Below are 12,390 nucleotides of genomic sequence, written 5' to 3'. Positions count from 1 at the left end.
TGCCCTGCCCCCTCTATTTAAATCAGCCCCCACACATAATATCGCTGGGGCTGTGCGGCAGCCTTTCCATGTCGGAAGGCCACCGCTCTCACAGTGCGTCGCCACAGAGACTGACGCACAAATAAAACCCAGCCCAATATCCTTCTTTTTTATTCTTCCTGCCAAAAGGGACAATTTCACATTTTCCCACATTATACTCCATTTGCCAGATCTTTGCCCACTCACTTAACCTTTCTATATCCCTTTGTAGCCTCCTTATATCCTCTTCACAAATTACTTTCCTACCTATCTTTGTGTCATCAGCAAATTTAGCAACCATACCTTCAGTCCCTTCATCCAAGTCATTGATATAAACTGTAGAAAGTTGAGGCCTCAGCACTGAGCCGTGTGGCACACCACTCGTTACATCTTGCCAGCCAGAAAATGACCCATTTCTGCCTACTCTCTGTTTCCTGTTAGCTAGCCAGTCTTCTATCCATGCCAATATGTTACCCCTACACCATGAGCTTTTTATTTTCCCCAGTAACCTTTGATGTGCCACCGTATCAAATGTATTCTGGAAATCTAAGTGCAGTACATCCACCAGTTCCCCTTTATCTACAGCACAGGTTACTTCTTCAAAGAAGTCCAATAAATTGGTTAAACATGATTTCCCTTTCACAAAACAGATAGTAAGAGTTGACTCTGTCTGATTACCTTGAATTTTACTAAGTGCCCTGCTAAAATGTGTTTAATAATATCTTCTACATTTTCCCTAAAATAGATGTTAAACTAACTGGTCTGTCACTTCCTGCTTTCTGTCTCCCTCCCTTTTTGAATAAAGGAGCTACATTTGCTATTTTTCAATCTAATGGAACCTTCCCCAAATCTAGGGAATTTTGGAAAATTAAAACCAATGCATCAACAATCTCACTAGCCATTTCTTTTAACACCCTAGGATGAAGTTCATCAGGACCAGGGGACTTGTCAGCCTGCAGCTCCAACAATTTGCTCAGTACCACTTCCCTGGTGATTTTCTTGAGTTCCTCCCTCCCTTCCATTTCCTGATTTACAGCTATTTCTGGGATGTTACTTGTATCTTCTATGGTGAAGACTGATGCAAAATAACTGTTCAATTCATCTGCCATCTCCTTATTTTCCCTTATTAATTCTCCAGACTCACTCTTTATAGGACCAATGCTCACTTTGTTAACACTTTTCTTTTTTACATATCTGTAGAAACTCTTACTATCTGCTTTTATATTTCTAGCTGGCTCTCCTGCTCTAATTTTCCCTCCTTATCAATATTTTAGTCATTCTTTGCTGCTTTTTATATTCTGTCCAATCTTCTGACTTGCCACCCATCTTTGTGCAATTATATACTTTTTCTTTAAGTTTGATACTATCTTTCACTTTTTTAGTTAACCGTGGATAGTAGGTCCTCCATTTGGAATTTTTGTTTCTCATTGGAATGTATCTATACTGCGTATTCTGAAATATCCCCTTAAATGTCTGCCACTGCATCTCTATTGACTTATCCCTTAACCTAATTTGTTGTGAAGGGCCATAAGTGTTCTGTTCATGGACAACTCTTGGCAGTTCTGGCCACACATTGATGGGACAGGCGTTTGTGTCTGTGATTCCCCCCCCCCCACTACAACGCGCGCGTGTGCACGCACACACACACACACATACACACACACACACACACACACACACAGATGATATAGGGGCCTGTGTCTGTGATTCCCTGCCCCACAACACACACAGTGATGGGACAGGGTTCTGTGTCTGTGATTCACACACACGTGCACACATTGATGGGAGAGGGGTCTGTGTCTGTCATTTCCTTTCCCACCCCACAATGCACACATGACGGGATGAATCTGTGTTTCCCCACCCCACCCCACCCCCACAGCACTCCCTCAGTACTGACCCTCCGACAGTAAAGTGATGGGACTGTAGTAACTGTGCCTATCTCCAGCCTGTAATAAATGCGCCTGTATCTCTCTCTAGCCTGCAGTAATTGTGCCTGTTTCTAAGATATCATAGAGTGATACAGCACTGAAACAGGCCCTTCAGCCCACCGAGTCTGTGCTATCAACCACCCATTTATACTAATCCTACATTAATCCCATATTCCCTACCATATCCCCACCTTCCCTCAATTCTCCTACCACCTACCTACACTCCAGGCAATTTACAATGGCCAATTTACCTATCAACCTGCAAGTCTTTGGCTGTGGGAGGAAACCGGAGCACCCGGCGGAAACCCACGCAGTTCACAGGGAGAACTTGTAAACGCCGCACAGACAGTACCCAGAACCGAACCCGGGTCGCTGGAGCTGTGAGGCAGTGGTGCTAACCACTGTGCTGCCATATACTAGCGTGTAGTAACTGTGCCTGTCTCCAGCCTGCAGAAACTGTGCCTGTCTCCAGCCTGTAGTAACTGTACCTGTCGCCAGCCTGTAGTAACTGTGCCTGTCTCCAGCCTGTAGTAACTGTACCTGTCTCCAGCCTGTAGTAACTATGCCTGTCTCCAGCCAGTAGTAACTGTGCCTGTCTCCAGCCTGCAGAAACTGTGCCTGTCTCCAGCCTGTAGTAACTGTACCTGTCGCCAGCCTGTAGTAACTGTGCCTGTCTCCAGCCTGTAGTAACTGTACCTGTCTCCAGCCTGTAGTAACTATGCCTGTCTCCAGCCAGTAGTAACTGTGCCTGTCTCCAGCCTGTAGTAACTGTGCCTGTCTCCAGCCCGTAGTAACTGTACCTGTCTCCAGCCCCTAGTAACTGTGCCTGTCTCCAGCCCGTAGTAACTGCCTGTCTCCAGCCCGTAGTAACTGTGCCTGTCTCCAGCCCCTAGTAACTGTGCCTGTCTCCAGCCCGTAGTAACTGTGCCTGTCTCCAGCTCGTAGTAATTGTACCTGTCTCCAGCCCGTAGTAACTGTGCCTGTCTCCAGCCCCTAGTAACTGTGCCTGTCTCCAGCCCCTAGTAACTGTGCCTGTCTCCAGCCCCTAGTAACTGTGCCTGTCTCCAGCCCGTAGTAACTGTGCCTGTCTCCAGCCCCTAGTAACTGTGCCTGTCTCCAGCCTCTAGTAACTCGGTCTTTCTTTTTCTCCTCACAGCTTCCACGATCACGCTGGTAAGTAGCATGTCTATAACACATTGCTTATTAAACTCTCCTCAGTGTTGAACTGCTTGTATTAAGGGTGCCCAGTGAACGCTCAAAAGTTAGATACAGAAATACAATCCTGACAAGGAGCCTCCATTCCAAATAATCTGGTAACCTCACTGTTACCATGGAAACAGAACCATTAATTCACTTTTCACCAGCTTTGCTATTAACCTGAAACCCAGATTTTGGTTTATGATTCCCCCTGTCTAACCCTTCCGCCCGCGCTCGCTCGCTCGCTCCCTCCCTCTTTCATTCTCCCTCTCTCCTTCAGCCTTCTCTGTCCCTCACTTTCTCTCTTGTAGACCTATTTATTTCCACAATTTCCTTTGTCCCTATTGTTTCTTTCGCTCTATCCTTACCTCTTTCTCAATCTCTTTTGCCCATCTCTTTTGCTCCTTCACTACTCCTTATTCCCACGTCTCTTCCATTCCTCCTTTCCCTGTATCACATTCCATCTCTTTTCTCTATCAGCCCCTCGCACCACCTCTGTCTTGTTCCTTTTTCCGTCCCTGTTCTCATTGCCTCTGTGTTTCTCTTTCTCATTTCTGCTGCCACCTTCCCTCATATCCCCTTTACTCTCCTTTCCCACTCCTTCGCATTGTGGAAGGGTTAAATAACAACAACTTGCCTTTATATAGCTCCTTTACTGCAGTGAAACATCCCAAGGCGCTTCATAGGAGTGTTATTGGACAAAGTTTGACCCCAAGCCACATGAGATAGTAGAGACAGGTGACCAAAAACTTGATCAAAGAGGTCGGTTTTGAGGAGCGTCTTAAAGGAGGAGAGAGAGAGGCGGAGAGGTTTAGGGAGGGAATTCCAGAGCTTAGGGCCCAGGCAGCTGAAGGCACGGCCGCCGATGGTGGAGTGATGAAAATAGAAGGTGAGCAAGAGGCCAGGATTGGAGGAACGCAGAGATCTTGGAGGGTTGTGGGGCTGAAGGAGGTTACAAAGGTAGGCAGAGTTGAGGCCAGCAAGGAATTTGAAAACAAGGATGAGAATTTTAAACTTGAGATGTTGCCGGTCTGGGAGCCAGTGCAGGTCAGCAAGCACAGTGGGTGATGGGTGAACGGGACTTGGTATGAGTCAGCAGACTGTCGGATGAGCCACAGAGTTATACAGCACAGATACAGGCCCTTCGGCCCCTCGTGGCTTTGCTGGCCATCAAGCCTATTCAATTCCCATTTTCCAACACTTGGCCCGTAGCCTTGTATGCTATGGCGTTTCAAGTGCTCATCTAAATACTTATTAAATGTTGTAAGGGTTCCTGCCTCTACCACCTCTTCAGGCAGTGCATTCCAGATTCCAACCACCCTCTGGGTGAAAATTGTTTTCCTCAAATCCCCTCTAAACCTCCTGCACCTTACCTTAAATCTATGACCCCTGGTTATTGACCCCTCCGCTAACGGAAAAAAGTTTCTTCCTATCTAACCTATCTATGCCCCTCATAATTTTGTATACCTCAATCATGTCCCCCCTCAGCCTTCTCTGCTCTAAGGAAAACAACCCTAGTCTATCCAGTCTCTCTTCATAGCTGAAATGCTCCAGCCCAGGCAACATCCTGGTGAATCTCCTCTGCAGCCTCTCCAGTGCAATCACATCCTTCCTATAGTGTGGTGCCCAGAACTGTACACAGTACTCCAGCTGTGGCCTAACTAGCGTTTTATACAGCTCCATCATAACCTCCCTGCTCTTATAGTCTACGTCTCGGCTAATAAAGGCAAGTATCCCATATGCTTTCCTAACCACCTTATCTACCTGTGCTGCTGCCTTCAGTGATCTATGGACAAGTACACCAAGGTCCCTCTGACCCTCTGTATCTCCTAGGGTCCTACCATCCATTTTATATTCCCTTGCCTTGTTAGTCCTCCCAAAATGCATCACCTCACACTTCTTAGGATTAAATTCCATTTGCCACAGCTCCACCCATCTTACCAGCCCATCAATATCATCCTGTAATCTAAGGCTTTCTTCCTCACTATTTACGACACCACCAATTTTTGTGTCCTCTGCGAACTTACTTATCATACCTCCTATATTCAAGTCTAAATCATTAATGTACACTACAAACAGCAAGGGTCCCAGCACCGATCCCTACGGTACACCACTGGTCACAGGCTTCCACTCGCAAAAACCACCCTCACCAATCACCCTCTGCCTCCTGCCACTAAGCCAATTTTGGATCCAATTTGCCAAATTGCTTTGGATCCCATGGGCTCTTACATTCTTAACCAATCTCCCATGTGGGACCTTATCAAAAACCTTACTGAAGTCCATATAGACTCAACTGCTTTACCCTCATCTACACATTTCATCACTGCCTCAAAAAATTCAATTTAGTTAGTCAGACATGATCTCCCCCTGACAAAGCCATGCTGATTGTCCCTGATTAATCCCTACCTCTCCAAGTGGAGATTAATCCAGTCCCTCAGAATTTTTTCCAATATTTTCCCTACCACTGATGTTAGACTCACTGGCCTGTAATTACCTGGTTTATCCCTGCTACCCTTCTTAACTAATGGTACCACATTCGCTGTCCTCCAGTCCTCTAGTACCTGTCCTGTGGCCAGAGAGGATTTGAAAATTTGTGTCAGAGGCCCTGCAATCACCTCCCTTGCCTCACATAACAGCCTGGGATACATCTCATCTGGGCCTGGGGATTTATCCACTTTTAAGCCCGCTAAAACAGCTAATACTTCCTCCCTTTCAATGCTTTCATAATCCCCCTCCCTGATCTCCACACCTACATCGTCCTTCTCCATAGTGAACACAGATGAAAAGTAATTATTTAAAACCTCACCTTTGTCCTCCAGCTCCACACACAGATTGCCACTTTGGTCCCTAATGGGCCCTACTCTTTCCCTGGTTATCCTCTTGCCCTTAATATACTTATAATATGCCTTAGGATTTTCCTTTATCTTGCCCACCAGTGTTTTTTCATGTCCCCTCTTCGCTCTTCTAATTACTTTTTTAAGTACCCCCCTACACTTTCTATACTTCTCTGGTGCCTCCACTGTTTTCAGCACTCTGAATCGGCCGTAAGCCTCCTTTCCTTTACTGATCCAATCCTCTATATCCCTTGACATCCAAGGTTCCCTGGACTCGTTAGTCCTACCCTTCACCTTAATGGGTACATGTTGGTTCTGAACTCTCACTATTTCCTCTTTGAATGACTCCCACTGGTCTGTTGTAGACTTTCCTACAAGTAGCTGCTCCCAGTCCACTTTGGCCAGATCCTGTTTTATCATCTTAAAATCGGCCTTCCTCCAATTCAGTACCTTTATTTTCGGTCCATCTTTGTCCTTTTCCATAACTACCTTAAATCTTACAGAGTTCTGGTCAGTATCCCTGAAATGTTCCCCCACTGACACTTCTACCACTTGTCTGGCTTCATTCCCTAGGATTAGGTCCAGTATTGCCCCTTCTCTTGTAGGACTTTCTATGCACTGACTCAAAAAGCTCTCCTGTATGCATTTTAAGAATTCCTCCCCCTTTAATCCATTTGCACCAAGACTATCTCAGTTGATATTGGGGAAGTTGAAATCCCCTACTATTATTACCCTATTATTTTTACACCTCTCTGAGATTTTCCTACATATCTGCTCCTCTATCTCTCCCTGACTGTTTGGCGGCCTGTAGTGCACTTCCAGCCAAGTGATTGCCCCCTTTTTGTTTTTAAGTTCTGAGCTCAGGATTGGGCTCGGATGTGATGCCAATACAGTGAACAGATGCTCACATGAACAGAGGACACTTGGGTGAGTGAGTGGAGCCCATGAAATAGCCAGCAAGAGTCAGGAGGGAAAAATTAAATGAGAAAAGAAAGCAAATCCTGTTTAGCACAGGAGCATTCAGCACCATGGAGAGGGAATGGGCTCCCTCTTCCACTCAGTTCCCAGTTTGAACTGTGTTGTGCTGGGAGGGACCTGTCATGAACCTCAGTGATCCCTGGAGTAGGTGGGGGAGGAGGAGCCAGAGGGGAGTATAATCCTGGTGACAGCTGACTGGCAACAAGGGCCATTAACAACAGTCTCGGAGTGCAGGAGCTGCCGGCAGACTCCACCTTTAATTTTCATTTTAAAATATTCCAACCTTATCAACCCAAAATGGAAGGAATTTAGTCCATTGGGATTCTACACAGCAGGAGTGAATGGGAAGGGGTTTGGGTCCATTGGGATTTATAAATTGGGAGTGAATGTGAAGGGGTTTGGTCCATTGGGATTTATACACTGGGAGCAAATGGGAAGGGGTTTGCTGCATTGGAATTCTGTACAATGGGAGTGAATCGGAAGAGGTTTGGGTCCATTGGGATTTATTAATTGGGAGTGAATGTGAAGGGGTTTGTTCCATTGGGATCCTGTACGATGGGAGTAAATGGGAAATGATTTGGTCCATTGGGATTGTGTACAGTGGGAGTGAATGGGAAGAGGTTTGATCCATTGGGATTGTGTACAGTTGGAGCGAATAATTGGCTCAGTTATTGGTTCGACTGTTGAACGGCCTGCAAACACTCATCGGGTGGTTTCACACTACAACATGGTCTCTTGGGCAATGTAACAGACAAGAGTCAGTGCCCGTGGAGACAATGTTTTTGGGAGATAAGGAGAGGAAATAATGGGGCATTAAATACATCTAGTCAGAAAATGGTAAGTTGGATGTTTCCCTGAAGGATGCTCTGTGCCTTCTGTGTGTCCACTTTATAAACTGATTGGTTTTCTTTCTTTGGGGGTTGACCAGTTACCCACTTTCAGTCTCAGAGAGGAAGCATTCTCAGCCAGCTTCATCCCGTTTGCATCGAGATTTCCGGGTGAGTAATAACAGCATAATTTGGTGTTGGAGAGGGGACGAGTTCCCCTAGAAAAGAGGTGGGAGAGGGGAGGAGCCAGGCATTGAGAAAATCTGGTTGGCCACATGGTGGTCTCTTGTATAAAGGTAGCCCATGATGTGGCACGAGCCTGTGCAGACCAGACTGTCCCAGGTACAAATCCTACTCAGTGATGAGTTAACTGACTCAACCAAGGCAACAAAGTTGGTCTCACCACCTCCGGGCTTGGAAGAGGAAAACCCCAGCTCAGGTGCCTGCTCCTGATTGCTATCTCATGTCTTTGGCGGGGGGACCTTGGGTGAAGATGAGATTGGGTTGCACTTTGATCATTCCTCTGACACTCACTGACTAAGTTCACAAGTAAAGAATGGGTACAGCAGTCAGAGGGCAGTCTCATCTCAGAAATACTGTCCCCATCAAACACTCCCAGGACAGGTACAGCACGGGGTTAGATACAGAGTAAAGCTCCCTCTACACTGTCCCCATCAAACACTCCCAGGACAGGTACAGCACGGGGTTAGATACAGAGTAAAGCTCCCTCTACACTGTCCCCATCAAACACTCCCAGGACAGGTACAGCACGGGGTTAGATACAGAGTAAAGCTCCCTCTACAGTGTCCCCATCAAACACTCCCAGGACAGGTACAGCACAGGGTTAGATACAGAGTAAAGCTCCCTCTACACTGTCCCCATCAAACACTCCCAGGACAGGTACAGCACGGGGTTAGATACAGAGTAAAGCTCCCTCTACACTGTCCCCATCAAACACTCCCAGGACAGGTACAGTACGGGGGTTAGATACAGAGTAAAGCTCCCTCTACACTGTCCCCATCAAACACTCCCAGGACAGGTACAGCACGGGGGTTAGAAAAAAAAAAAAGAAAAAAAAGAAAAAAAAAGAAAAAAAAAAGAAAAAAAAAAAACAGGGTTAGATACAGAGTAAAGCTCCCTCAAAAAAAAAGGGGCTCTTTCCCCTTTGCTTCTGACTCCTTACAGTATGAATGTATTGTTATATTTGATAATTATTTTTCCCTCTCTCAACACACAATGGGTATGACTCTTCTACCCATGGCTTCACAGTCCTCTCCGGTGGCGGGGCCTTCCTATTCAGCAGCTTCTGCAACTGCTCCTGTGGTCCCATCACCATTTAAAATCTTGACATCAAAGCATGGGGTGAAGAGTTTCACCCACCCAACCATGACTATTGAGGCATGCGTTAAGGCAATGGCTGAGGTTGTCGCAGCCTCAAAGATGTACAGGAAGGCTGTGTTTTTCCTGAAGACCAAGCAGGCAGTGGCCCTGGCCCTGAGCGGGGGGCTCACCGTGGGTGGGACTTTCCTGCCAGTGGACTCTCTGGAGGCCACTGCACAGCGCATGATTCTATCAAACGTCCCGTCCTTTATTCCTGATGAGCTCCTCCTCCCCCACCTGCACCATCTGGGGGAGGTGAGGTCGGGGATCACCCCAGTCCCGCTCGGTCTTCAGGAAAACAGCCTCCGACATGTCCACTCTTTCCACCGCCAGCTATTCATGCAGCTGGCGCGGGAGGAGGTCACGGAAGGCCATTTTGCTGTTGAGTTCCAGGGGACGGCGTACCGTGTCTTCTGGACCTTGGATGGAGCGCAGTGCCACGCCTGCAAGGGGGTGGGGCACGTTCGAAAGAACTGCCCCAAACTCCCGGCCGCCAACTCCACTTCGGTGGCCCACGGTGCCGCTGCTGCCAACTCCCCCTACTCCTCCAACAGACACCGCTCAGGTGGTTCCGGAGGCTGTGCTTTTCACGGCTTCCGGCGGAGAAGGGGGTGCCCATCCGAGTGGAAGGAAGATGAGGAGAAAGAATAAGCACCAAGAGGCGCATCCCCTGGATACTGTGGCACAACCCGAGCCTGAGCTCAGCCCAAGGCCCAATCCCGGGGAACCCACCTGCCCCAGGGCTGAGCTCAGGCCCAGAGTCACCAGGCAAAAGGAGGGTGCGGAGGCCTCTGATGATATGGAGGTCTCTGAGACTCCGCACCTTAGTGGGAAAAAGAGGAGAAGGCACCCCTCCACAGAGGTAACACAGAGCCCTGAGGTGCAGGGCCCATCTGCTGGAGGGGAGCTGTCTCCTCATTTGGGTCCCCAGGTTCCCCCTGCCACCACACCATCAAGGCTGTAAAGCCTGAGCAGGAGCTCCCTACCCCTCAGAATGGAGGGGAGGGGGAGACCTCTGTACATGTGGCCCCTCCTGAGGGAGCAAGTGGGGCCCTGTTTGTGGTGGGGGAGCCTGGGGACGCTCCTGGAGAAGCCTCCCCATTTGCCACTGCGTCGGGTGCCCTGAGTAGAGGGGAGGTCGAGGCCCCAAAGTGTCGGCCCTCCCAACCAAAGTCCACTCCCGACCAGGATATACCCGACCCTGTTATGGGCCTGTGGGCCCTGGCGGGGCAGGAGATGACCTCCTCTCTCCGCCTCCGGTCCCGGCTCCGGCTGGATTTCCGGAATCGGGAACTACCATCTCCCCTGGGCTGCTCAATGGCCCGGGGACAGAGGTGGAGGGGGGTCCTGAACCGCTGGTGCCCACAGGCTCCAGCGCAATAGATGAACCCAAAGAGGACTCCTCCGCCATCGATCCTGGGGGTGGGATTGTGACGGAACCAGCTGGCGCGGCCGGGACGTCCGCCCCATAGTGTGCGGTGGGTGTGTCAGCCACTGGTGATGATCCAGAGGAGGATGGGGACTCGATGTGGGGCACAGAGGATGTCCTTGATCCATCGCCAGAGAGGCGATGGACTCCCTCATGTCTCCCAACGAGTCTCCTCTCATCCCCACTGCGGATCTCCGCGGCTTCCTCGTAGCATGCAGGGGTTGCTGCAATAAATTTCAACTGGTTCTCAGCCGGTGGTTGAGTTTGGCGCAGATCATCCAGTCCGTCCATGCCGCCCTCAAGAAGGCAGGGAAGGGCGTGGACATGAAGCTGGTTGAAAGGCGCCGGTTTAAAGTGTTCCTCAATGGGTTGCTGGAGGAATGGAAGGCGAGGTGCTCTTCTGCTCCCTCCTCACAGTGAGGTGTCGGTGACGGGTTCTAAGTATGTTTGACATGAAGATAACCATAGCCAGCCTCAACATCAACGCAGCAGGGGTATCACCGCAGATTTCACAATCTCTCAGTCTCAGGGAAGGGAGATACTCGGTGAGCTTTCTGCAGGAAACCCACACCGTTCCGGGAGACGAATCTACCTGGCTCCTGGAGTGGCAGAGTGGGGTCTACATGAGTCACCTCACCCCTATTTCTAGTGGGGTGGCTATCTTGTTGGCCCCGACTTTTCAGCCGGAGATCTTGGGGGTCAAGGAGCTCGTGCCAGGCCGCTTACTGCACCTTGCAGTTCGCCTGGGTAGCGTGCCACTCCACTTTGTGAACGTGTACGCGCCCAGGCCCGGCGCGTTGCAAGCGCGCTTCTTTGAAGAAGTGTCCGCTCTCTTGAGCTCTATCGATAGCAGCGATCGCATCATCCTCGCGGGGATTTTAACTGTCCCCTCGAGGTGAGGGATCGCTCCGGTCCCCAACGTGGCCAAGCGTCGGTGGAGAAGTTGAGGGAACTGATCAACTCCCTCAACTTGATGGACGTCTGGCGGAATCTCCATCCTGACTCCAGTGCCTCAGGCATACGTCTCCCGTGTCTCGGCGGTCTCCATGCGGTTGATGTCATGCTCGGATCACCACCTGGTGTGGGCGGAATTCACTCCATTCCACACGCGGGCGGGGTCCGCGTACTGGCACTTTAACAACCAGCTTCTGGAGGACGAGTGATTCCGGGACTTGTTCTGTCGATTCTGGGCCAACTGGAGAAGGAAGCAGGGGGGTTTCCCCTCCTTGAGGCTATGGTGGGATGTGGGCAAGATTCACATCCGTGTCTTCTGTCAAGAGTACACGAAGGGGTTGACCAAGACGCGGGAAGCCGAGATCAGGCGCCTGGAGAAGGAGGTGCTCAACTTGGAGTCCCGCCTCGGTCATGCCGTTGTGGATACGGCCTTTGGCAGGCGTACAAATAGAAGAAGGGCGCACTGAAGGACCTGCAGCTCATAGGGTCCCGAGGCGCATACGTGAGGTCGAGGATCCAGAATAAAAACAAGAAATGCTGGAAATACTCAGCAGGTCTGGCAGCATCTGTGGAGAGAGAAGCAGAGTTAACGTTTCAGGTCAGTGACCCTTATTCAGAACTGGCAAATATTAGAAATGTGAAAGGTTATAAGCAAGTAAAGTGGTGGTGGGGCAAGAGATAACAAGGAGAAGGTGTAGATAGGACAAGATCACAGAATAGCTGACCAGAAGGTCATGGAGCAAAGGCAAACAATATGTTAATTGTGTGTTGAACGACAAAGCATTAGTACAGATAGGGTGTTAACGGACTGAAAATTGAACAGCCGGAAGTACAAACATGAAAAA

The 12,390-nt window shown here is 49.3% G+C and overlaps 1 protein-coding gene across 5 annotated transcripts in view; it reads left to right on the top strand.

Annotated features, from left to right (window-relative positions):
- Positions 1–12,390, top strand: part of ltbp3 (latent transforming growth factor beta binding protein 3) — a 162,303-nt gene that overhangs the window by 119,081 nt on the left and 30,832 nt on the right. For all 5 annotated transcript variants that reach the window (XM_068021818.1, XM_068021817.1, XM_068021815.1 and 2 more), the window contains 2 exons: positions 3,103–3,119; positions 7,884–7,953. In XM_068021818.1, the coding sequence (XP_067877919.1) occupies positions 3,103–3,119; positions 7,884–7,953 (87 nt within the window). The remainder of the gene's footprint in view (positions 1–3,102; positions 3,120–7,883; positions 7,954–12,390) is intronic.

Source organism: Heterodontus francisci, chromosome 44, assembly GCF_036365525.1.
Source record: "Heterodontus francisci isolate sHetFra1 chromosome 44, sHetFra1.hap1, whole genome shotgun sequence".
In the NCBI taxonomy this organism is placed as follows: domain Eukaryota; kingdom Metazoa; phylum Chordata; class Chondrichthyes; order Heterodontiformes; family Heterodontidae; genus Heterodontus; species Heterodontus francisci.
This window is presented reverse-complemented; position numbering and strand designations above follow the sequence as displayed.